Source organism: Mauremys reevesii, linkage group 2 (genome assembly GCF_016161935.1).
Source record: "Mauremys reevesii isolate NIE-2019 linkage group 2, ASM1616193v1, whole genome shotgun sequence".
NCBI classification, from domain to species: Eukaryota; Metazoa; Chordata; order Testudines; family Geoemydidae; genus Mauremys; species Mauremys reevesii.
The window spans coordinates 204617274-204644538 of record NC_052624.1 but is presented as its reverse complement, the minus strand read 5'-3'; the positions used below and the strand labels follow the sequence as shown (position 1 = coordinate 204644538).

The 27265-nt window shown below is 40.4% G+C and overlaps 2 protein-coding genes across 5 annotated transcripts in view; one reads left to right on the top strand and one right to left on the bottom strand.

The window, feature by feature from the left end:
- METTL4 (methyltransferase like 4) overlaps positions 1-95 on the bottom strand; it is a 31132-nt gene extending 31037 nt beyond the window's left edge. Inside the window, exon 1 of the mRNA XM_039527020.1 lies at positions 14-95. The gene's annotated coding sequence lies outside the window, so the exon portion shown is untranslated. The remainder of the gene's footprint in view (positions 1-13) is intronic.
- On the top strand, positions 1-25788 carry NDC80 (NDC80 kinetochore complex component). Of its 4 annotated transcripts, XR_005594962.1 has the most exons (18): positions 1-184; positions 4708-4818; positions 6268-6354; positions 7049-7172; positions 7306-7475; positions 9464-9566; positions 10360-10446; positions 14270-14363; positions 15583-15689; positions 16661-16805; positions 17673-17878; positions 19094-19246; positions 19753-19842; positions 22408-22500; positions 23695-23825; positions 24440-24542; positions 25138-25328; positions 25615-25788. XR_005594962.1 is itself a non-coding variant. In XM_039527016.1 (17 exons), exons 2-17 carry the CDS (start codon positions 4718-4720, stop codon positions 25258-25260), a joined length of 1917 nt encoding a protein of 638 aa, XP_039382950.1. In that variant the 5' UTR covers positions 1-184; positions 4708-4717; the 3' UTR covers positions 25261-25788. The 4 variants fall into 4 exon arrangements, 3 of the variants coding, with proteins under 3 accessions (XP_039382950.1, XP_039382948.1, XP_039382949.1); XM_039527016.1 differs by having other exon boundaries at positions 25138-25788; XM_039527014.1 differs by lacking the exon at positions 25615-25788 and having other exon boundaries at positions 1-188; positions 25138-25275.
- Positions 25789-27265: the final 1477 nt, after the last annotated feature.

Sequence of the window (27265 nt, the reverse complement as noted above, 5' to 3'; positions counted from 1 at the left end):
TTAGAACAAATACCGCCCGGAGGAGAACGGAAGTGAGGTCACCACCGTTAGACGATGCTCCTAGCCAGTGGCAGAGTCTCCCAGCTCGCCTGACGCTCGGCTGCGCGCATTGTGACGCCGGTGGCGGGTGGATTTGAAATTGGGACGGGAAGAAGAGAAAGTTGCGGCGGCTGTAACGACGACGGTGAGTGAGTGGGGGATGGTTCCGGCGCGTGCGCCCCGGCCACCGGCTGCGGCAGGACAGGGCGGGCGGGAGGGAGCCTCTGGGGGTTGCTGGGGCACCCGGCGGGCGGGGTGGTCCGGCTGGGGCCGGAGCAGGAGTCTCCCGCTCGAGCCCCCTCCCGCTCTGCTCTCCGGTCCGCAGGCGCGGTTGCTAGTAGCTTCCGCTCCCCGGCGGGCCTGGGCAGAGTCCCCAGGGGCTGCCCAGTTCCTCAGGACTAGGGTTGCCCACCCCGCCCCCCGATTGGCCTCGAGCTCCCAGTGACTACTGCAAGCGACCCAGGAGATTTAATAGGATATTTTAAGGAAATGACATTGCAGCATAGGGGGCTGGAGTGGGGGAACCTCCCAGAATAGCTTCAGTCACAGCTGGCAACCCTACTCAGGACCCATCTGTCTGCGAGAGAAGGAGGTGGGGGCAGTGATGAGCTGCCAATTTTTTAACAACCGGTTCCCTCCTCCCTCCAAAATTTTAACAACGGGTTCCCTCCTTCCTCCCCCCCCCTCCGGGGGGGGGTCGTGCCCCTCATGTTCCTTGACACACACACTCCGAGACCCCTGACCCATCCCCCCTTCCCTGTCCCCTGACTGCCCCTTGCTGCCACCCAACCCCTCCTCTCATTCTCAATGGCCCCCCAGAAGCCCTACCCCATACAACTACCCCTTCTCTCTGTCCCTGAGTGCCCCCACCACCTCATCCAACCCTGCTCTTTCCTGACTGCTCCCTGGGACCCTTGCCCCCATTCAGTCCCCCTGTTCCCTGCCCTCTGACTGCCCTGACCCCTATCCACCCCCCCCACAACCCACCCCCTCCCTGCCACCTTACCACACTGCCTGAGGACCGGGTCCACTCTGCCAGGACCACGACCGGCGCCGCGGGGCCCAACTCCCCGAGCCCGGCCGGACCAGAGCAGGCACCGCTCGGCGGCAGCCGCGGGGCCCGACTCCCGGCCGGCACCGGGCCCAGCCGCCGGCGGCAGCCGCGGGCCCGACTCCCCGGGCCGGCACCGGGGCCCAGCCGCTCGGCGGCAGCCGCTCGGCCCGACTCCCCGGGCCGGCACCGGGGCCGAGCCGCTCGGCGGCAGCCGCGGGGCCCGACTCCCCGGGCCGGCGCTGGGCTGGAGGGAGCCGCGGTCTGGGACCAGGAGCTGCTGAGCCAGCCGCACCTACCCTCCCCCTCCGCGCCCCAGCTTACCTGCCTCCATGCTGCTTGTTCAGGCTTCCCGCGAACATCTGATTCGCGGGAAGCAGGGGAGGGGGAGGAGAAGGGGGCGGAGCAGGAGAGGAGCGGGAAGTGAGTTTGGGCCGGAACTTTTGTTAAATTTAGTAGCCCTTAACAACCGGTTCTAAAATGGCTGCTAAATTTAACAACGGGTTCGCGCGAACCCGTGCGAACCGGCTGCAGCTCACCCCTGGGTGGGGGGGTGTCTCACACAGAGCCCTCGCCCTATCTGCCTGCTAGTGGGGCTGGGGCATGGACCGGTCCTACTGCCAACTAGCTAGTCCCAAGGCACCGCTGTACTCCTCCCACCTCCCCCCCCATACACACACGCACACTCCATGTACACATGCCAGGTTTGGCCTTGATTTTGCAGCTCTGTGTGTGCGAAGCGCACCTGCTGCAGCAAAAAGATCGCACAGGAGAAAGGGTTAATCTTAGTGCAATATATTAAAGTGGGGTGCATGTCCTCCTCTGAGCCAACAGGCTGATGGGTACATTGTCTCTTTGGCGATAGCAGACTTGATAATTTGTGGAAGTATCCAATGACAGGGTCTGGATATTGCAAGAGAATGCTCTTTGAAGGGGGCTTGAAGGTTGGGGTGCACCTAATGTTAACCTCTAAGGTAAGGATAGGATTACCAGAGTCCTGAGGAGAGTGCCTGAGTTATTGAAAGGCTGGTGCTTTTTCGCATCCCAGGGAACTCCTACACGATTCCCAAGATACACAAGCAGGAAACCCAGGCAGATGCATCATATATGGGTGTGGTATTCCTACTGAACAAATATAAGGACTTATAGAACTTGTCTTCAAACCATACAAAGGGCAAGTTTCCTCCAAGATTCAATGGACTTTCTCCAGAAACTTTGCAACTTTAACAGCTTCCCTTAGAACACTATATTTACCGCCATGGATGTCCCCTCCCTATACACCAACAACCCTCACCATGATGGCATCGCTGACTGCCTCAAATATCTAAAAGATGGGGGGCAACACACATATCCATCCCATCACAAAACTCACTCATTTCATTCTCCATAACAACGTTACATTCAACAACACACACTTTGTCCAAACCATGGGAACAGACAACAGCTCCCCAATATGTCACCCTTTTCATTGGCTGCTTCAAGGAAGAATTTCTGGAAAAATGCACCATGCAATCAATGGTATACCTGAGATGCATCAGTGATGTTTTCATCATCTAGACAAACAACCTCAATTCCCTCATAGATTTCCACCACAACTTCAACAACTACCTCCCATATATCAAACTCTCTGTACAACACTTGCCCATCAGCATCAACTTCCTGGACATCATGATTAGCTCCATCAATGGATCCCTAAAGATAACTTTATATAAGAAATCCATGGATCACCATATATAACTTCACAGATCCAGTAGCTACCCCAGACATGCCAAAAAATCTTTTATCTACACCCAAGCAAGAATATGCTTAGAGGGGAAAAAAACTGGGATATGCACCTTAACACACTTAAAACCTCCTTCACCAAACAAAGAGACTGCACCAGAGAAGTAGATCACATCATGGAATGGGCCACCCAAATTTCCTGAGAGAACCTGCTTCAATACAGAAATAATAACCCCACTGACCGCACATGCCTAGTTGTCACCTAGCACTCCACGCTGGAACCTGTATGAAATATCATCAAACAGCTATAACCCATACTTGATGGGGACCACATCCTGAACGATTTCTTTCTGGAACTCCCTTTTTTGGTGTTCAAACAACTCCCACAACCTGGCCATGCTCATGAGAAGCAACCTCCCTACAGACTAGGACACACAAAGTCAAAGCAACCCCAGACTCTGCCAGAATAACAAATGAAAAACTTGCAGACATACCTCCACTACTACAGTGATCAATCACCATTCTCACCCGTAACTCATCTTTCAAGATCCATATATCCTACAGATGCCTATCACAATATGTGGTGTACTTCATCCAGTGCATCAAATGCCCCAACAACTATGTAGGTGAAGCCAGGCAATCACTACACTCTCAAATGAACTCTCACAGAAAAAAATAATACAAAAATACCCTATCACCCATAGGTGAACACTTTTCACAAAGCAGTCAATCCATATCTGACCTCTCAGTCCTCATCCTCAGAGGAAACCTGTACAACACCTTGAAAAGATGAACTTGGGAGCTTAAATTCATAACTCTGCTAGATACCAAAAAAATCATAGTATCAGAGGGGTAGCCGTGTTAGTCTGGTTCTGTAGAAGCAGCAAAGAATCCTGTGGCACCTTATAGACTAACAGAAGTTTTGCAGCATGAGCTTTCGTGGGTGAATACCCACTTCTTCGGATGCAAGCAGTGATAGATTCATAGATTCATTAGACACTGGTTTTATGTTTCATTACAACATTCTGTAACCCAGTAACCCTCTTTTGACTTATGCCTGCAGAAGTGTTAACAGTCCACTTCATTTTAAATGGTCTCTTGCAACATGTGTTAACTTCTCATGCTAAAGAATCTATTCCTCTTTATAGTCTGCTATGACACTTAGGGTATGGCTACACTTGCAGCCGTACAGCGCTGCTGTGGGAGCGCTCCTGCGGCAGCGCTTTGAAGTGCAAGTGTGGTCGCGGCACCAGCGCTGGGAGAGAACTCTCCCAGCACTACAGGTACTCCACCTCCCCGTGGGAATTAACTTTGCAGCGCTGTAAATTGCGCTCAGGGGGGGTGTTTTTTCACACCCCCTGAGCGAGAAAGTTGCAGCGCTGTAAAGCGCCAGTGTAGCCAAGGCCTCAGATTATTTTTCCCTGACCTGAAGAAGAGCTCTGGGTAGTTCAAAAACTTCTTTTTCACCAGCAAGAAGTTGGTCTAATCCTCACCCACCTTGTCTCTAATATCCTGGAACTAACACTGCATACAGCAGTGGTGAAATAGTTCCTTTAAATGTTTAATGCAGTTATCATTGGCCTTCAGAGTTAGTGCATCAATAAGGTGAATGAGACAGGTCATCCCTTTGATAAAGCTCTTGTTTCAGAGTCTGTCTGCAGGCTCAGGCAGTATACATTTGGGAGGTTTACTTTGCAACTATAATGACTATTTTTTTCTTAAACAAAACTTCAATTTCTTCAGGAATGCTAGGGCCATCAGATAATTGCTGGTCCAACATACCAACCCAGCCTAGTTCAATCCAGTCCCTGCACATAATGGCTGTGTGTTACAAGAAGAATGATATTCCTTGACACTTTGACTTTCCTCTAATACCAACATAATTTACCTTGTAGTTTATTCACAATGCGGCGCAGCTCGAGTACCACTGGTAGCAGTAGTCGGCAATCTGTGATGCCTCTGAGAGTGCAGGATACCAACAAGATGGGTCTTCATACACCTCAGGCGTAAGTGTCACTGATCAAGTAATTTAGAGTGGATTTTCACAAAGGTAATTGTTAATCCCACTGGGTTAAGCATGTCTAAGTCTTGCAGGGTCAGATCCGTAAACAACAATTTGTGTGATGATGTTAGTTTTAATGCCATAATTTATGTTTGCATGCAAATATGGTCAATTCTTTGGGAGCTAAAATTTTATTTTCCTGGCTTCCATGTGACTAAAATTTCATATCTTAACTTTTTTTTTGTTGCATTATCAAGTACAGAACATCTGGTAACTGGTTTTTATACAATGGAGACTGTCAATTGTATAAAAACCAAAAGAATATATTTAATTGGTCAGCAGCACCAAGAAGCCTTTAATTCTAGAATGCTTAGTCTAGCTCGGGGTGGATAAAAATTTGTGCTTTTAAAAAAATAAAATAAAATCTGATTTTTTAAAAATTTAAATACAGGTTTATTTTTTAAAAATAAACCAATTTAAAATTGTCAGCCTGTGCTAAGGCCTTAATTTAGTATAATCTATTATCATTTAAATTAAATGCAAAAAATAATTTTAAGCAATATGTGTTTGTAGCCAATTTTTAAAGACTGTTCCACCAGTTCAGTGCTTTGTCACTGTGTAAGTACCCGGAACCAGTGCTTGTTGAAGTAGCAGTTGCCTTTTCTGCAGGTGCACAGCAGAGAGAATGTTTTTTTCATTTCAGTTTATTCAACTAGTTCAGCATTAAGAAACCAGATGGGCACTAAACCCAGAAAGCTTGTTTTCCTTTCCCAATCTAAAAATAAAAACTTGGTGTGAGAGGATATCTGTTAGTTTTAAAATCTTGCAGGACACAGTGACCAGAAACAATCAGTTTGATTCATTAACTACAGATAATACTTCCTTTTTTAATAAGTCAGTTTTAAATGCAAATCACGTTAACCTTTTTTGATAAATGTTTTTTTCTTGTGTACCCTGCATATTTAAAGTGGTTTTATTTAATAAAAAAGTGAGTATCGGTTTTATGCATTTTAAACTGAATTTGAATTTCCACCCAAGTAGACCTTGACATATATTGCAAGTATAAAGTTAATCTAATAAATATGTCAAATTTAAAAATCTGAGTAAATGTACCTTAAGCTATATAATTGCTTGCTTAAATGTATGTAGGCATTTTGTATCCTCCTGGTAACAAAAAGAAGCAGCATATTTATTGTAAAGATTATATTTAGTTGTAAATCAGTATGTTTTAATGGTTACCAATCAATGAAAATCAGCCTTTCTTTAGGACAGTAATTAAAAAGTACTAATGCAAAACGCAATTAAAATTGGTGACTTAAATCTATCCACCCTAGTCTAAATTGCCTTCTGTTATGAATATGTGCTGTAGTTTTCTTAAGTGAGCATAAAGGTGAAATTATTGTAATATCAGTTACTTACACAAACTTTTTTTTTTTTTTTTTTTTTTGTTAAGGCAAGACAGAACAACCTTTGGGAAGCTGAGTATGAGTAAACCTGCATCTGGTACCTCAGAAAGAAAAATCAGCTTCTTTGGTAAAAGGTATTGGTGATAGGGCTCTGTGTGGTAAATGTAAAAAGTAATTGATTAGCTTTTTAAAGATCTCTGCAATTTGTTTTCCCTAGAAAGATTTCTATTGGGGAAGGAGGGATCTGGGCACTTTGGTGCAGGAGCAGCTTCATAACTCTCTCTCTCGCCTCACAAGGGTTGAGCAGTACAGAGCTCATGTTCCTGTGCAGATCACTGACTTCCCCTCAGAAGCCACAGCAAGGGGAGAGGCAATGGGACAAGTCTTTAGTAGGCTGTACCGCTCTGCTCCCACATGAATTTTTTTCTCAGTTAGACCAGAGTTGGGGATAATAAGCTAGAAGATGGGGACCACCAAAAACTTCAGTGATAGGATGAAGGTAAGGAAGATGAGAATTTATTTTTGAAATCTAAGGATATGGTTTATTCTGTTAATTGGACTAATAGCCAAAATAAACTATTGTTATTCAGCTAGTATTAAAACTAAGGCTTTGTCTACATGGAGACATTGATTAGCATAGATAGTGCAAAATAACTTATTCTGCAATAACTATTTCAGAATAACTTCCTGTGTGGATACCCTGTTCCGGAATACAAATGACAAAGCAGAGTAATTATTCTTTAATAAAAGTGATTAAGTGAAGAAAAGTAAATAAGCTTAAGAACACTACAGTTATGGTCTACAGGTATCTAAACTTTTTTTTTCTAGAACTAGTGGTCCAGGAGGTTCACGTAACAGTCAGTATGGTGTGTTTGGTACAGAAAAGATCAAGGATCCCAGGCCACTTCATGACAAGGCATTCATCCAACAGTGTATCCGACAGCTCTGTGAGGTATTTTGCTATTTTCTTTAAATGTTAGATTTAACCTTTATGATTTAAACCAATCTTTTTCCTTTCCCTCAAACCTAGCTTTTGTCTAGAACCTACCTACACACACTAGTAATATGCATGTATCTTTTCTCAGTTTCTTGTAGAGAATGGCTATGCCCATAATGTCTCCATGAAATCACTCCAATCTCCATCCGTTAAGGACTTCTTAAAGATCTTCAGTTTTATCTATGGCTTCCTGTGCCCTTATGAGCTTCCTGATTCCAAGTTTGAAGAGGAAATCCCCAGAATCTTTAAAGAGCTTGGGTATGCATCAGGAATTCATTCTTGTTGATTTCTTATGGTAAAAGAGCATGGTAAAACTTAAAATTGTGTAGTATAAACTCCTTCCCCAGTGTTGTTATTGGTCCAGTCAGTTTCTCAGTATCACAAAGTAAGGCCACTGGAGAGCACCCTTTTTTTCAAAATTTCTACTAGATAACACAAACCAAAAACCTCACATGTTGGATATGGCGAGTATGCCTCACTCGAAGATATCAATATAAGATGACGGTAATCATCATCTCGCTATCAGCACAAGGCACCTCACAGGATGAGTTAAATGCAATTCACACTGCCCCATAAACTTGGAAATTTGGAGACTACCAACATTTAAGATTTTTTGCAAATGTTGGACCTACTACTATTTCCAAGTAACACCAAAGATTACTATGACTATAGCTAATTGTCCAGCTTGAGTGAAATGCACCCCCAAAAACCCTCTACATCCAACAAGCCACCTCCTAAACAAAACAAACAGTTTTACTAGAAACCAGGTAACCAGAATACAATCCTGGGTAACTGTCAAAACATGGTAATGATTCTTGGAATTAAAAGACTGTTTGAGAAACTTGTCTCCAGAGCTGGAGGATGGATTTAAATAATTATTTTTTTAAAAAATGGAACCTGGGTATTTAAAGAACATTTATGTTCGAAACACTTTTGCACACTATAGCAGCTAAACGTTTTTAGCTCATTGCCCTATAAATCTAAACTAATTTTGTGTAGCTGCCATCCAAAATCAGAACAAAATGTGCACTTTTCCACACATTGAATTTCAGAAGATTTCCAAACTATGTCTGTAGTTAGCAATGCAACATCCAGGTGTTATATATTTATGAACTTGCATGTCAAATTTTGTCAGATTACAGATGTTTTAGTTAGCTCCCAGCACTGTAAATTCAACCTAGGATCTGAAAACTATGCTATTTCTGCCTAATATCACATGATCTTTAGTTCACAACCACTTTTGCAAGCCAGTCTTGCATTTAGAGAGCCCCAGAAGTGAGAATTTCATTTAGTGGGGTGCTCTTCCTCTGTTTTTCTTGCCCAGTTGGTTAGGAGTGGATGGGCTTCAGACCTGCCTCCACCATCACCACATCCCCCAGTGAGGGAGAAGATTGGTCAGTACACCTCTACCTTGATATAATGCGACCCAATATAACACGAATTCGGATATAACACGGTAAAGCAGTGCTCCGTGGGGGCGGGGGGGCACACTCCGGTGGATCAAATCAAGTTCGATATAATGCGGTTTCACCTATAACGTGGTAAGATTTTTTGGCTCCTGAGAACAGCGTTATATTGAGGTAGAGGTGTACTTCACATGTTGGAATTCTTTTTCCTTCCTTACCTCATCACCCACACCCTACCTTCCAGGCCTCTCTGCTTCCTTTCCTAGCACCTATTTAAATAGTTCCCTCTCCTTCCATCCAGCACTACTGTGCATGTCTCTCACATCAAAATAGCCTAAGAAAGAGAAAGGGGAGAATCATTGCAAGTGGGGAGATGTCAGGTGGGGAGGCAGAGAAGCAGAGGGAGAGTCAAGACCAAGAGTTGCCCCCAGCACCAGACTAGAAAGAGGAAAATGGGAGGAATGTGTCTTGCAATCTGGTGAGCAAATGGGAATTGTGGCAACAGTTTGAGGACATTCCTTCTGGCTTCAGCACTACCCTTGTCTATGCAACAAACCTCCACCTCCTCAGTCTAAGAAGACATTAAACTCCTGTCATCACCAGCTGAAATACTCTGCTATTGGAACTTAGCTGATTTTTTTTATTATTTTTATTTTTTTGATGCCTGATGTAAAGTAGAATCTACTTTGTTCTTCTGTAGCTGCTTCATAGAAGCACATCCTTTTTTATTGGTAAGGTGAGCCTCAAGGTGTATGTAAGAATGCCATTTTGTGTAGTCAGGGTATTTTTACCAGAACAAAGCTTTTATTTGAGAAATGCTCTGATTCTTTTTCCTTATAGGTATCCCTTTGCATTGTCAAAAAGCTCTATGTACACAGTGGGGGCTCCACACACCTGGCCTCAGATTGTAGCAGCTTTGGTTTGGCTAATCGATTGTGTCAAGGTACTATCTGACTTCACTGAGCAGAATAACTTTGTTTTCATGTATGGAGTGTTGTTGTAGGCTTGAATGTTAGATATCTTAATAAGTGACTTTTGAAATAGCCTAAACACTACAATAAGAAAGCAAAAAAATTGTGAGATGACATTTTTAGTTATGATGTAACTTAAGAGCTAGACTTTATTCTTATTTTTAGAATGGTATATCAGATGACTTTATTTTAATTTTATGTTTACACCTCTTGTTAAGCTAACTTGTGATGTTGATTAATACCTACACTAAAACAAGGTAGCTACATCAAAGTAAAAATTAAATATATGAACACTTTAAAAAATGTGGACTGAATTCAAAATGGGTATGTAAGTTAGGGCTTGCTTCTGAGGAACTTCCCTTTTGCTCCCCTGGTGACCATGGCCATCTACTTCCGTTTATTAAATTTAAACTGTAAGGGTGGGATTTTCAATAGAAATGTAGGACACCTGTCCCACAATGGGATGTGTGTGCCTGTGTCTTGAGCACTCTTGAAAAGCCAACCCTAAAACTTCCAGTATTTATGGCTGCAAAGATACATTTGGCTTACATTCAGAAGGTTAAACGATACAATTTTGTTATATGGAGTCTCCAATCAGTTCTTCTGCCTCTCTTGCGAGATATTGGTCCAGTGATGCTAATTCTGCGTCCATGGACTTTTTCGTAAAATTAATGTGATACTCTAATCCAGGAACTGGTAGAGGTCTTCACAGACTGCATTCTCTGGAGTACTATTAACTTCATATGCCATTAATTCCCCTTCTAGTTGTATTCTGCCATGAGGGAAAACACACCCTTTGATGAAGGACAGACCTGGGAAGGAGAAACAGAAGATGGAATTGTACATCATAAGGTACCATAACAATTTACCAGTGACTATAGTAACTGCTCATCTAGAACAGTGGTCCCCACAATTTTCAGGGTCATTGTCCACCAGGGCCGGCATGGCTGTGCTTCTGGGGGAGCAACAGGGTAAAGAGGGCTGAAGCTGGAGGCAGGTCTGGGGCCAGGAACAGGACTGAGGCTGGGGCAGGGGTGAGGGCTGGGGGCAGAGGCACAGCTTGGCTGCGGTCGAGGGCTGAAGCTTGGGATGGGGCTGGAAGCCGGGGTCCCAACTGGGGGCAGGGCCAGAGCAGAGCTGGAGTGGAACTGGACAGGGTGGTGCTCCTTCTCTGCCCCCTGTGGGGGCTGGCCCTGGTCCCATTGCACCCCCCTGAATGTTTTTCCACACCCTTCCATTACGGGGGTGCACCCCACAGTTTGGGGACCTCTGACCTAGATTCTGAAGTATACGGTCATAAGACAATGTTTATAACTCATTAAAATTTTAAGCTACTTTAATTTGGCTTTCAGTTTTCTTGGTCAGTCTTACATCTTTAATGCTATTTTCACAAAATCATGACTACAATGTAAATTAGCTTAATAAAGTAACAGTTTGTACTAGTCTCTCTTTTTTTTTTTAATTGTAAGATTGTACTATGTAATGTTTGCAGATTGTACTATGTAATAAAGCATAAGCTTTATCGTATTGGCAGGATTATTGGCTGGACTGTTTACCTCAACCCAAATTATTTTTTAAAATAAGATAAATTTCTTAGCAAAGGCACTCATCCTCCTTTTGTCTGGGCACTGGTAAATTACAGCTAAAACTACTTCTCTGAATGTGGGTCAACACCAGTCTCAAGTGTTCTACTTCAGGATGGAAACTGTTTATTAAATTAAAATAGGAATCCTTTTGGTTTTTATGATTCTATCACAAACTGCTTCTGCTCCTCAGGAGGAGAGAAGAGTGGGGGTGTCATCCTGCTTTTTATTTTCCTCTCTTGGCATGGTGTAAAAGATTTCCTCTGTTTGGAACTTTATTCTTTTCTTATTAAATTGCAATACTGTCCTGAACAGTAACACCATTTAAAAAAGGTAGGGTTTCTTTCTTATGGGGGTGACGCTTCACAGGGTTGTGCGACACCTCACCACCATCTGCCCTTAGCATGAAGTAGTCTTGTCTGTGCCTTATGTAAATCAATTCCCTGACTCCATCATTCTCTGGCAACACAAGCACTACCTTCCAGGCCTCCCTACACCTCAGTTTCTTTGCATAGATTACCAATAGGCACATGTCAACCCCCAAGTCTTCCAAGCACCCCTCTGAAGTGTCCAGCCCCTGTTCCACTGAAGACTCACAGAACTCTGAGATTCACTGCTCCCCAGGGAATAGTACACACCATTTTACTAGTTTTAATTCAGGATTACCTGCCTTCCCACTTAACCCACAGCACTCAGATATATGTATAGTAAAAACAAGAATGAGTTTGTTCTCTGATAACAAATATTCAAATGATAGTAAGAATATTGGAAATATGATTTTGTTTTGTGTGTAACCATAACAGGCTTTCTAGACCTAAACCTAACTCACAAGACAGTCTCTTTCTGCTATGGGAGAGCTTACCACAAGTCCTTTTAAGAATTTTCAGCCAGGGTGGCCGAGAGCTCCCTTTCAAAAAATCAAGCCCACTGGCAGCTTGACTTCACAGATTAAAAAATGCCAAAGTATGTCTCTACACCCCCAGATATATCAGACCAAACCTTTGATCTTTTCACCTGAAAACAGGGTTCTTCAGCCACCCTGTTTCTCCATTCTCCTCCTCCCCGACACCTCTCCATCCCCATTAGGGTTACCAATCCTTCAGGGTTGTCCTGGAGTCTTCAGGAATTAAAGATTAATCTTTAATTAAAGATTGTCATGTGATGAAACCTCCCGGAATACATCCAACTAAAATTGGCAACCCTAATCCCCATTTACCCCTTCCTGTTAATTCTCTTCTAAAGTCTTCCCAAGTTCTTCATTAGTATTTGAATCAGTATGCTAATAGACTTATATTGTGAGATACTGGATACTGAATGGTCCACCAGGGAGATAAGTGTCTCCCATCTTCTGTCTGGAGAAGTTTGTCTCCAGATACTCTATCCTGGAGTGTTCTGCCTTTAATACCAGGCCTAGAGAACATAATTTTCAGCATATATTCATAATTCCTCATATATTTCCTGTACAGACATCTGTCGATGATCAGTGTGACTGGCTTTCATTAGATACCTTACATGACATTCTTTTGGTAAACCCAGAGGATCCCTTTACCCTGGGCCCTCTGCCAGTTGGCATCAAATGCTTCCAGTTCAGATCTTCATTTTTACTTTTAAACTGGATAAAACTTTTTTTCTAACTGCTAGCCCTGCAACCTAACCCTAGATCTAAAAGTCAAGTTTAATTCTTTCCTCTTGTTATCATCAGTAATAAAAGTTCTGCCCTGAGTTAAAGCTATGCAGTACTTTTCAGTGGAGTTGCATAGTTTGACAGAAGGCATAATTGGACCTATTGAATTGTTATTAGCAGTGATGTACAAGCAAGAAAGAACCGTGGATGAATTTTCGATCCTGAGGTGAGGTTGCAGGGCTAGCGGTTGAAACGGAAAAAATTGTTTTTTAAAAAAACCCTCTGTAAACTGAACAAATATCAGCTGGAGTTAACATACAAATAAAAGACACACAATACCACTTTCAGTTGCTCTTGAGAGAACTGCAGTGTAAAATTGCTAACAAATTACAATCTTCAGGGATTCCTGGATTATATGGACACATTCCCCAACAATATAGGCTACATCCTCTGTCAGGGGACTATATCAGATCATCCCTCATACATCTAATTTTTAAAACAAACAAAACTACCAAAAAATAGACTTTTTTGACAGACTTACCGCTGCAAATACCATTTCATCTTCCTCCCTTCTTCTTTGCATCTAAATTCAATTGAATACACAATCTATTCTTTCTGTCTTTAATTCACTCTTATATGGGTTTTCTCTTCATGCTTTGCTCTCCATGCTCACTTGTTTTTTCCAGTATTTCTTGAGCATCTTGGTTGATGACTATTACTCTTGCTCCTCTCCCTCTTCAGCTCAAACTGAACTCATCCTTTTGCCTCTAATTTTTCCTCTTCCCCATTATGTACCATTGAATCCTCATCCATTCTGCCTTGATTTCTGTACACTTTCCTGTACATCTTTGCTCTCCTCCAAGCCATGCAGAATGCTGCTTCAAAAAAATTTCCCCTCATGCCTCTTATGTACCATATAAGTCCCCTATTTAAATCCTTTCATTTGCTATATGAAGGTCAAGTGTTTGGACCTTGCCTTCAAATTTCTGAACTCTGCTACAGCTTACATCACTTCTTTTCATCCTGTTCTTGTTTTCACTCCATTGCCTCTCACTGTTCTCTTTGTATTCTTCTGCATTCTCATCTTTGTACCTTCTTTTTTATGCTTAGAATAGTCTCTTTCCTATGCACTGTATAGTTATGCTATCTTAATTCAAACTATTTAAAAATAACCTAACAGGATTAAAACAAACAGTTCTAAGAGTTAATGGTCATTTGATCTGTTGGTGTATAGTAAGTCTGAACTATATTCTGTTTTTTAATTTAGAATGTAAATCCCTTGCCCAGGACCCTGTCTGTCTGTATTGTAAAGAGTTGAGCCCATGGACAGTGCTTAATAAATAAACTGATAACCAAAAAGATCTGTTACGATGTTCAATTTAATTCCACTTGCTGAGTGGAACTGGATATCCAGATGCTGAGAAGCTTTTGGCTTTCCTTTATGCAAGTTTTTAAATTGTATTTTCAGCTTTTTATGGACTACACTGTAAAGTGCTATGAGCACTTCATGAAGGGTGGAGACACTTTTGAGGAGTTTGATGCAGAAGTGCAGTTAAAGCTAAGTAAGTTTTTTTTGGGGGGGGGGGAGGAGAGGGGGTTAGTCTGTATTTGGCCATAAATTGTTTCAATTAAAAGTGAAATTCTTCTCTGTAAAGTGCCTATTTGTAACTAAAAGGTTGATTCCATGTTTCTCTCTTGCTTGCAAATTTGATATGAAAATAAAAGGATGGATTTTTTCCACCCCCCTCCAAACTGCCAACCATGCAGTCAAATTAGGTTATCTTCATTTTATGTATCATCCCCAGTAATGCAGGCTGGTCACCCTATGCCCTCAGCAATACCCGTGCAATCCTCTGTTATCAGTGGTATTGTATGGGTGTAACTTATTGGAATGCATTATGCAATGCTGTTGATGCAAAGATGAAATAGCATTTGCTGCTCATTCTTACCTCTGGCTCAGCAGGGCTGACAAATAAAAGGCAATACAAATTTCCTTTTCTCACTAAAAGGTGCTGATGTGACTGAATACATACAGGCAGATCAGATGAGTAAGAAGGTTCCACTTCTGCAGTCTCTGTTCGGGGCCTGTGTGGTTCCACACTGTATTGCAGAGCTTCTCAAACTGACCTGTGGAGTACTTGCTGATGGTCTGAAGAGTGTTGGCAAGTTGTATGGTGCAGCTCCTTGTTTTAACTTGCTTCTACAGGCATCCAACACAGAGCCTGTCGAAACAGCTGAAAACAAGGAGAGCGCTTCAATCAGTCCCTCAGTGGCTATTGCTTACGTAGGAGCCACTCTTAGACTAGAGGCACCAATAGTCCTGGAGTTGCCTGCTAATGGAGCCATTAGTAGGAGAGGAGACATGAGTTATCAGTGAGAGAGGAAAGTTCAAAAGGAAAGAGAACTAGGCAGCTGTCCAGCATGTGCAGGGTGCAAGGGAAGAGACAACTCAAATTGTTGGGAGGCACATGGGAGGAAAAGAAGAGCATCATTGTTAGAGGAGCAGAGTGAGAAAGTGATCATTCCCCCCTGCCCTTATCACAGTTTTTACATAAGTAACATATTGCATGGTCACAAATGGGGCTACACTTGAGAAGTTGTGAGGGACTTGGTTCATGAGGTGAACATTGAGAATTAAATGAAAACTATAACCTTTTGAAAAGTGTGTCTATTCAAAAAATGGGTGTCTGGTGTGCTATAATAAAAGCAACTGCCATGGCATTATGCAGTATGGATGTTGATGTTTTAGGACAGCAGTCTAACTTCTTTGTTTCCTTTCAGAGGATTTGTTTAATGTAGATGAATTCCAGGTGGAGGCTCTAGCAGCAGAAAACAAAAGGTTGCATGAAGAGATTGCAAGACTAGAGAAAGAAAGGGAAAGTGAGCCGGTTAGTAAATATGCCCATATAAGTGAAGGGGGGCTGTTTTTTAACATGATTTATATTGATGTTCTGGGTCCTCTCGCACATTGCTTGGAAATAATATTTCCATAGCAAGGCATTGATACCACAGCAGTAAGACGGGCAAACTGATGTGGCTCTTTCATGCTAGAATAAAATGTAAATATTCCTTCAGCTGTTCCAAGTGACTCACGCTGACCCTGAATATCATTTGTGCTCTATATCAGTGCAATATAATTTTATTGGGAAGGCTTGAGTCACAGTTGGGTATTGTGTAGATACTTTCAAATAATGGAAGACTTTGCAATGTTCACAGTTTAGCCAATGTAATTCTAAGCACTGTTTATCCAACAGGATTTCTCTCCAAGGACTTAATATCGGGGTGGGGGAGAGAGTACGGGACAAGTGGCAGCAACTTATCAAAATGTTTGTAAGAAAGCATTACATATTTGAAAAGTCAGTTCAAGTATTTTAAATATATATTTACTGAAATAGAAATTGGCTCAGTAGCTAGTTAACTGGCAAACAGAGACTACTTTTCCTGTGCAAAATGTGCTTGTTTTACTGTTGTCCCCTCTCCACTGTTTCCACCATCTGTTGTGTCTTGTCATAACCCTAAATTGCAAGTTCTCTGAGGTGGAACTAGCTTATTGCTTGTTGTCCAGTGCCTAGCACAATTGGGCCTTTATCCTTGATACAGGCTTCTAAGTGGTATTGGGATACAAACAAAAGTGTCAGAGGCTTTTGGATTGAAATGTTTGAGATTAATAAAGCTGTTGGGAATGCCTAAGGCTTTAGCCACTAAAAAGAGGGAGGGAGTATAAAGAAAAACGTCATCAGTCTAACAAAGCTGCCTGTAATCACAGCACAGTCCTGCGTAGAAAGTAAAAATGATTTTATTTCTACAAATTCTCTGAGAGGTTGGTGTTGTTTTTTTCCCCTTCTCCTCCCCACAAAAGGATCGTTTAGTGTCATTGAAAAAACTGAAATCTTCTTTGCAAGCAGATGTTCAGAAATATCAGGCTTACGTGGCTAATCTGGAGTCTCATGCAGCCATCCTTGACCAGAAAGTGAAAGGAATTAATGGGCAACTTGAAACAGCAGGTGAGGAAGAAGAACTGTTCACAAATGGTTGACCATGCTAAAAACAACTTGGTTCAGCAGTGTGTGAAATATTTATTGTGCATATCATGATCCTACAGAGAACCTTTCCCATATAGATTCCTAATAAAATAGATTTTTTATTAGATTTGTAGCCACTCTATAGGCTCTGAGAAGAGTGGGGTGAGGAAATGGCAAGTGAGTGATTACTTCCTAGACCAACGTATAGATCACTTTAAAAAATGTATAGGCTAATAATTAAGAACCTATTAGTTGATCCTATTTTTTTATTTATATACTTTAACATCTAGAACACAGGTTCTCAAACTGGGGGTAATGAAGTTATTCTGTGTTTTTAATTTATAAGGGGGGGCTGCACTCAGAGGCTCGTTGTGGGAAAGGAGATGCCAATACAGAAAGCTTGAGAACACTGGTCTAGAACTAGGTTTACTTCAAAACTGAGTGAAAGCATCCCTATCTTGTTTGTAAAGCATTTGGGGATTCTTTTTATACAAAAATAATCTATCTAAATGTAAGAGTCTATTATTAATTTTAGTGTATACTTACAGATTTCCTTTCCATATTAATATTTAATTGGCAAAACATCTGATTCTAACTTGTTTTAACTAGAAATTGCCAAAACTTCTGAAACAATCACCTTTTCTTTTGCTAAAAGTTAAAGTATAGCTGATTTGAGTCACATTAGACATGTTAGCTCCAGGGCTCAGAAATATATGTCACGTATTAAATTAGGAAACTTTTAAGAAAGCAAAGTATGAACTAATATGGAGTAGTTATAATGCTTACATGAGGCTGCCATTAACTAGTCTGAGTTTCTAATAGATCTACAAAATCATTTTGTAAATTCAGAAATGGAAGTTGAAGCGATGAAGCAGGAGAATGCACGCCTCCAGCACATCTTTGATAACCAGAAGTACTCAGTTGCAGACATTGAGAGAATAAATCATGAAAGGGATGAACTACAGCAAACAATCAACAAGCTGACCAAGGAACTGGAGGCAGAAGAGCACCAATTATGGAATGAAGAGATGAAATATGCTAGAGGGAAAGAGGCGGTATGTGAAAGCAGTACTATCTGTGAGAGGCGATTGTCAGTTTGCGTCCTTAAAACTTAATTCAAGATTAGTCAAAAACTGAAATTTAAGACACTACTGCCAATTAGTTTCCTAAATTCAACAGTAGCAGTAATGTGTCTGTTTAATGTGTCTGTCTTTAATCTGTTAAAAAGGTCTGTATTTATTCTTATCATGAACAAACACTTCTTTCTTGCCCACATCTCCTTTCAAGTGGAGTGGAAATGTCTTTGCACAACGATTTGTGCATCATCGATGGGATAGCGGGTATGCACCACTGATGCTGAATCAGAGAAGGAGTTTTCAAAGTTGTTGGCTGTCTAAATCACTGTCTTGGAATTAAATATCCCTAATGTAATTTATGCCATTTTAGCACTTTAATGTGCATTAATATTTCTCTGAGCTCTTAGGACCAAACTCATCCCTCAATTCCACTGAATTCAGCCCTGCTGAAAGGATGAGTTTGGCCCTTAATATGCTAATTTAAAATGGCAGTTTTTTAAAGTTGCTACTTGTTGGACAAAGCACACCAAAAAAAAAAATTCTGCTCAAACACTGTATAACTTTACATATTGCTTGCTTATAGCTGTAAAATTCAAAGCTAATGCGAAATAAAAATAAAATAGATGTTGCACTATTGCTAAGTAACACCTAGGGATCAGGAAACAGGCCAATTTTGAAACTCTCTAGGTATGAAATCATTAAAATAACATGCTAGGCCATTCAATTATGTATGTGCCGTGTCTATAACTCTTGCTCCCTACGCTAGAAGCATTGCAGTTATGAGAGATGTTTGCCTTTTTTTGGAGCCTTACAAACTACTTATAAGTATCCATCTCCTAGCTTTGAGAGTCAGTACCCAAATTAAAACTCGAGAGTAGTTATACTTCATGAGGAGAAAATACAATAAGTCAAATAAGAAAACTGTTCAATCTCACCTGTATACGTTATGAAATTTCTGAGAGCCTATCTACAAGACTCAGTTGTTAAACCAAAAACGCTAACTGATAAGTTGACAATACCTAGAACTCTTGCATTTCCAAGAAGTGTGTGCGCTTTATGGAGCAATTGGGCAGTCTTTTACTCATAGCAAGAACAATGAGCTTGCTGCAAGGCTTTGGAGTTGGATGCATGCTTAGAATATCTGTTAATTTTTGGCTTTCCACCCTCCTATTTCCCCCTCTCCCCCCTCAACAGATCGAAACACAACTGGCAGAGTATCACAAGCTGGCTCGAAAGCTGAAACTAATCCCAATAAGTGCAGAGAATTCCAAAGGCCATGACTTTGAGATTAAGTTTAATCCTGAAGCAGGACCAAACTGTCTAGTCAAATACAGAACTCATATTAATGTAAGTGGACACCATTATGTTTAAAAGACTGGTAATTTTATTGCTGCTTCACTCTTGGGAACAGAGTTAGTACTTCATTTATAAGCAACTTTGTTAGGAAATTTTAAATTACACTTTATGTAACATCAGTACAGTGCTTTGAGATGTACTGACAGGAATGGCAAAAGGAAATATTCTAAGTAACAAAATATATGGGGCAGTGGGAATGGTAAGTCATTGGGGTGGGGGGGACAGACATCACTTTCAGGGTTGTTGTTTTTTTTGTCACACCACCCCCAAGTCATCTTTTTTGCTTATAAAGTGGCTTGGTTGAAAGCTTGGGTCTTGTTGAAGAGATTCCAGGTTCCCATCCTTTGAGGTTTTAAGTTGTGGTGGGGCTTTTCTCTGAGCAATAATGGCTTTGTTCATCTCTATATTATTGTAATTCTGGAGGTTTCTGGGACAATTTCCTTATTTCAATACGCACCCCTTTTAAAATGGCTATTTCTTTTGTATGTACGTTACAGGCTCCCCTGATGGAGCTCATAAATAGGACCGAAGAAGAAATTAGAAAAGCTACTCACAAGAAAATGGGTTTAGAGGATGCGTTGGAACAGGTGAGCTACACATGCTTATGGTGTCTCAATATTAAGCTTTGCTGGACCATCTATTACCAACACTTGACCACTTACATATTATAAAAACATTTTATTATTTAGTTTTTTTATTCTGGTTGTGCCCAAAGGCCTTTGTCAGGGTCAGCCAACACTCCCCATTGTACTAGGGACAGTACAAAACAAAGGTACATATGGTCCCTGCCTCAAAGACGCAAAAGTGATTAGCAGAAGAGGAAGTTGGGTGGTCCCGGGTTACAAAAATAAGATGCAGTTACATAAGTTTGAGGGCTCCAAATATTGGAAAGCCTTTTTTTTTTTTTTTAGACGAACAAATAAGTAAAATGAGCTTTCTCAGACTGCTGCCCAACCTAGCCATCACTAATTGGCTGATATCTTGTAGGTTTCAGAGTAGAATTGGGCCTAGCAGGTATCTGAAGATGGATTAGTTTGGGAAAGATGTTCCATGTGTAGGGGTTGTTGATTAATATTATAGCCAATTGATTTTGACTTTATTTGCAGTTGGATATTAAAAATGCTCAAGAGACCAAATAACCAAGCTCAGCCAATTTGTCTAGACAAAACTGTGTACTACAATACAAAAGGAAGACATGCATACACCTCCTCTGAGAACAACTTTTTTTTTCCTCTCAGCATGATTATCACACAATAGGTGTGCTTCAAAGATACATCCCCAAGACCACTTACATTTATATCATGGCTGTTTACCAGTTAAAAAGTACTTTATACATCACGTAAGATCCAACCCACCAGTTCCGTAACTTGTCCTATACCGTTCCTTATCATTGTGTTGGATACTATATTCCAAGCCAGTTGCATGTGAAGGTACTTCTACTGGGACCTCTAGAACAAATGTATCTTGCCTTTGATGGGCTTCCTATTTTCTAACACCAAAGCTGAACTCAGCTTTGCAAAGTGTTATGGGATACTTGACATGGGTGAACAGAATTGTGGGAAGAATAGTAGGTGTACATGTATTAGCTAACAGGAGCAGCATTTTAAAAAGTGCAGACATGTCTGGAGGAGCAGCCAACAAATGAGCATTCAAAGCTGGTACCGCATCAGATAGAAGAATTGTTCTTGAAATTTCTGCCACTTTAACAAACACTTTTAATAGGACACCTATTACAAAATCCTCTTGTTCAGGAATTAAGACCTGTTTTTGTAGTTGTCTTAAATTGTGCCCATTGAAAAACTTAATTTAAAGATCATCCATTTAAACAGTGACCTGCATAATTAAAGGTCTTTAATGTTCTTGGACTTCAGTTGGATAATCCATGTACTCAGCAAATTATTCTCATCTCTGCTTTGCTGCAGAAGAGTTCCAACTCCTTCCAGTCAGGGAAGATGGCTATAGTGGCTGTGAAAACATGAAGAGAACTAACCTTTCTTATATTTTTCTCTTTTTAAACACATGAAAGTTGTTCATCTTCTACATTGAGAGGGGAAGTATATAAGTATCAAGCTTGTACCTGTTCTCAGAGTCCCAAATACTATAATCTTCACACAATGCTTATAAAAACTAATTGGGAAATTTAGTATTCACTAAATCTGAAACATATATAAACACTCCTGTCTAGAATGTTTATATGCACACTTAACATGATTCTCCAACAAAAATGAGACCTTGATAACTGTAAAAACTATTCAGTCCCATCAGCCTTCCTTACTGGATATGAGGATGGGGCAGTAACTGGATAAGAGTCAATTAGGCAGCAAACAGGAAGCTACACTACAACATTTAAGTTGTCTGCCTCCTGCAATTAGCTGTTAGTCTATAAGGTGCCACAGGATTCTTTGCTGCTTTTACAGATCCAGACTAACACGGCTACCCCTCTGATACCTGCAATTGACCGTGGTTCTGATTTGTTGCCATCATCAGAGCAACCCACAAATCTGTCTTCAGTCAGGGAATGAAGTGAATTCTAGAAAAAGAAAACTATAAATTCACTTGTTTGACTCGAAAGGGAACATCACTGATTTGGAAATTGTAGTTGGAGAATACTGAAGAGGAAGAATTGGTATCACAACATTTTGTTTCTACAACTTGGAACATTTAGAGATTGAAATACAAACACAGTGTACTTAGTCTTCTAATTCACATCTTTAAGATTTAAAATACCTACGTTCCAGCATCTCCGAAGTCTGATAGGAGAACATATTAGCAAGAAGTCCACCATTTCCAACACAAGCCCCTTGAAACTGAAACAAGTAAGCTTTTATTTAGTATTGTGGTGTATTGAAAGTTAGTAGCTTATTTTCACCTCTTCCCCCAACCTCCATCCTCACTTAATCAGAGGTAATACTGATGGCAAAGGGTATAATTATCTCTGTATACATAGTTTTGTTTCACTAACAATTATTCCTTACACTGGTCCATAATAGGAGTTGATCTAAGTATTCATTTTTGGGAGTTAAAATAAGAGTCATGGGAGGATGTGGCTTCTATGTATATATTTTCTGTGAAGGTGGAAAGTACTCAAAATTGCGGGTTGGAATTTTTGCAGGACTACTGTTGGACTTTTTTAACCAACTGTGTACTTTCAGGTGAACACAATGGCATTAGAAAAGAAAAGCAGTGTTAAAATGCTTAAGGAAGAGGCCCAAAAGCTGGATGACCTTTACCACCAGAAGCTTAAGGTAGGCACTATTTATAAAGGGAGACACATTAAATGAAGGATTTGGATAGTGAAAATCTAAAGTTGTGTTCTGACTGGACATTTGAGTCTTATTGGCGCTGTCACAGCCATAAACAAACTCATACGTAATTGAGAATTCAGTGCTGGAGAAAGTCTTGATCTAACATCCAGTAGAACATGTTTGGTAACACAAAAGAACCCTCCTGTTGACTGAGTGGTCCCCTTAACATTCCCATTGCTGCACTGGCACCTGTCGCCATGCATAGCAACCTCTTATCCTATGTTTGTTCTTTCCCTGAGAACTATCTTTCCGAGAAACAATGATGCACAGAAAAAAATGCTACTTCAAAATAAGCTAGTGTTAATGTTAAAGGTGTAGGTTTGAAAGAGGTATTAGAGCTGTAAACCACAAAAAGGGTCTGCATTACTTGGCTGCTGATGCACTGATTAGGCGTTGAAGGCAGTTGATCATCACACTCTTGCCTCACAACACACCTAAACTCAGCTATTGATACTGTGCGATTAGAGTAAGTCAACAAAATATCTAACAGCTGTGATATTGGTGGTAATACTTTCAAAACACTATACAAACATTAGACTATCAACCATTTTTGAGCAGAAGTATGACTTATCTGCTATTATGAGTAACATTTAAGTTTACTAGAACTGAAAGCTTAGGAGACGGGGGAATTCTTTTTGTTGGTTGTGTGCATTTGATAGCACTATGTGTATTGCCAACTTCACTCTTTCGTCTGTTTTGCTTGAGCCTTTCACAGAGGAATAGGGGAAAGAGAAACTTTTTTTTTTTTAATATTTAAAAAGGGATATTCTTGTAAAATCACAAAAATTTGCAGGAGTAATCAGGATCCAGGTGTACTCCCACTGTGAGAGAGGTGACTGCTACTGCCTATCTTAGTCCTTCAAATAACTTGGGTGGCGGGGGGAGGGTAGACTTGGAAGGGAAGGCTGGAGCAATCCAAGCCTTGAAGGGTGGAGTGTGGGTTTTACTCCAGGGCAGTACAAAGGGACCCCCTTGAATTCTTTCTCATTTGGTTTCCAAATAAGCTGTAGCATAGTGTTACAAGTATATTGATTTACTAATTCTAATATGAATATTAGTAGTAAATTGAGAGAGAACAATTTATCTCTTAAAAATAAAAAATAGAACAACTAATTTATGTTTTTACCATTACAGGAAGCAGAAGAGGAAGAGAAAAAATGTGCAACTGAACTGGAATTATTGGAGAAGCATAAACACTTACTTGAGAGTGGAATCAATGAAGGCCTCAGTGAAGCTATGAACGAGTTGCATGATGTTCAGCGGCAGTAAGTCCAACAACAGCTAGGGACTGATTTTTGAGAGATATTGCACAGGTCATTCTATGTTGTGTTAACATGTCTAGCATTATATGATGATATTTTTATATTTCATCGAGTGAGTAGGTACCTATTTTTCATCAGGCTCAATATCATTACCTTCCTTCTGCAAGCTTAGAGCTATAAAATATTTTCCCTCCACAGTAAATGTGCTTTGCCAGGATTTTTAACCAGTCTTCCCAATAGTTGTGTTCAGTTGTCTTCCAGTGTACCTTCATATCATGTATTTGGTTATAGTGAAAGTGGAAATCCATCAGAGTTCAGTAAAGACACCTGAGTACAGTAATTCATCCAGAAGAATCCAGGAAAGCTGTATTTTGATCCTGATAGATAGGGTTTTCTCAGTTGCTCTTATTTTCCTTGTGATCCTTTACTTTTTACTGATCAGAATAAAAATGATGCTTGTTTTTCAAAGTTAAATTTAAGAAAATAAGTCTGATCTGATTCAAATAAATTATCCCATGAAGAGTTGTATTAATCTGAAGATCCATCAGCCAGAGTAAAATGATTGTTTTCACTGTGTCAACTTGTATAATTAAGAAAAGGTTTTTTTTATTCTTTAGATACCAGGTTGTTATGCAGATGACAATGGAAGAGAGTAGGAAAGTAGGTGATAATTTGAACCATCTCTTGGAAGTGATTGCTACTCATGTAGTATCAGTAGAGGTAAGTCAAACTTGTTGCTGTCTACAATGAAATCCTTCTGGACATGGGACTTTCAGAAGGATAAATGTGCATCTGTATTAAAGAGTTTGCTCCTTTGAATAAAATACCAATCATAGCATCTATAGTCCTGCTAAAAAGAGCTTGAAGCTTCTGATAATAAAGTTGATGGGTTTAATTCTTTGTTCAGTAAAAGTCAGGAATGGCAACTGATACTTAATAGATAGTCCTTCCTTGTCAGTTTTAATCTTCCTTCCTCCCTCTTCTGTGTCTCACTAAGAATAGGATGATTTAAAATATTTCACATCTATAAATTGAGATTACTCAAAACACATGCAGCTGCAAATCCCAAATACTGAGGGATAGTTCAGTGGTTTGAGCATTGGCCAACTAAACCCAGGGTTGTGAGTTCAGTCCTTGAGGGGGCCATTTAGGGATCTGGGGCAAAAATCTGTCTGGGGATTGGTCCTGCTTTGAGCAGGGGGTTGCACTAGATGACCTCCTGAGGTCCCTTCCAACCCTGATAATCTAAGAAGCCATTGTTCAACATTATTATAGAAAGCAATAGTTTAACTAGTTTGCTGTAACTCTCTTTTAGAAATACCTGGGTGAGCAGAATGTAAAGGTTGATAGAGACTTTGAAGAATTCATGTCAGAAGATTTACTTGCAAACTTAAGAGAGATCCTAGACAACTATAAAAAGAAGGCTGATGCAGTGTAATTCTCAAAAAGGATGAAGAAGATAAAAATTTTGGATTTGCAGAGCTCTAGAGGTATCTGTCCTTCAATGTAAGCATCACCTGTCATAGATTTCCTTGTTAGTTGAATTGCTGTTATGATTCATAGACTCTTTTACAAATGTATATAGCTTCCTTTTAGTTTTTAGTAAGTGCATCATTATATTAAAAAAAATAAGAGGTTAATCAAATTATTTGCAAATAAAGTAATAGATTTGTTTTTACTTTCTTTGTTATCCGTTTATGCAACTATGGCAGGACACAATCCAGAAAAAAAATTTAATTTTGATCTCTCTGTAACTAGTAGGAGGTGTTCACATCACTTGTGTTCCTCCTAGAAACATTTAATGGGATTAAGATACAGCGCCACCTGTCTGAAAAATGATCTGGAATGGATTTATAGATGGGCCATCAAGTCCTAGTGCTTAAAGGGACACCGCCAACTTGAAAATCTGCCATCTGAAAACTTTGTATTGACTAATGTTACAATAAACCTATAAGATTACTAATAACTGAAAGAGTTTTTTCCACCATTTTTGAATTTACTGTGCATTTGACAGTATATGGCAAATTTAATTGTTTCTATTGATAGTGCACATCCTTTCCTATGCCCTGCTAGAGACAGTGTTTCGGTTTTTTAACCAGTCGCGGTAGCAGCACCAAAAGAGAACAGGCAGTAGACAGGGTAGGAGGACTGTGCTTGAGCATGTTTGGTACTGCTCATAGACCTGCTGACACCTGGCAAAGGCTTCACTGTACTTTACAAGCAACTCCTGTCTTAGACCTGACAAACTGACTACACCAATACCCCTCTTTCATGGTATTTATCCATAAAGGATAGCATGTGAGGTCACTAGTGAAAGCCTGTAATTTATCAATACTCCTAATCAGTGTGAGATGTGTGTACAGATAATAATTAAGGAATAATATAATTATATTGAAAATTATGCCTGATGGTCTTGAATTGGAAATTAGTCACTAGGGAATCATTTGTCTCAGTGATGGCCCATTCAATCAGGAGAGAGTTGTCAACTATGGTCCTAGTTATATAGGTGCGATGATTCAAGGTAAAACGTAAACTTGGATACGCTTAGGAGCAGAGAATCTGAGATTTCTGTGAGTAGCCAATATAAGGGGCTGGATATCACAGGGGAACGATTCAAGGGGACTTGGGCACTTGTTAACCTGCAAGGAAAAGACAGGGCTGAAGCTGGCAGGCTTGTGGTGTTAGGGAGCTAACACCCAGCTACTTCAGGGGATAACAAAGTAACTCCAATCCTGGGTAGCCCAAGAACTGTCACACCTGCCCAAAGACCATTCTCAACATAAACCAGAGTAGAAAAACCCTTAATTTTTAAAGAATTTTTTTTGGGGAGAAAATGAGGACAATATAGAACCTTTTTTAATAGTATAGAAAAAGTGAGCTTATTCTATTAAAAAGTCAAGTTGTGTCTCTTTAAGTGCTCCATGTTCCCAGAAAACAACCTTATCTTGCTACCCAGATATGTCTGCACCAGAGACAGATGTAGGCAAGGCACGTTATCATCTCTGGCAACGTGGAAGCTACTGTTGGATATACTATTATTTTTAAATAAAGCTATTGGATTGTTAAGCAAAGGCTCTCATTATAGCTTACTTTAGCACCTCTTCATCCTGTCTTCCTTAGAGGGGTTAAAATTAGTGTCTATAAGAGAGACTCAAGCCTAATAAACAGGAGAACATGGGTAGCTATCTTTTGAATCCAGTCTTGTTTCTTTTTTGTTTCCTACTTTGTACAGTGGACATTGACTTTTTTTAAAATCAACATTTATTGCTCTTAGTAATTAAATGTACCACAGTATCTCCTAGCTAGCTAACAAATACTTCAGTCAATATTTGGATTTTTTTTATGTATCAACTGCGTATAGTGATAAATAACAAAATATCATTCACGCTAATAAGTATCTATCATAAAAACTAATTACCCCACTGTGTTTTAGAGTTGCTGCT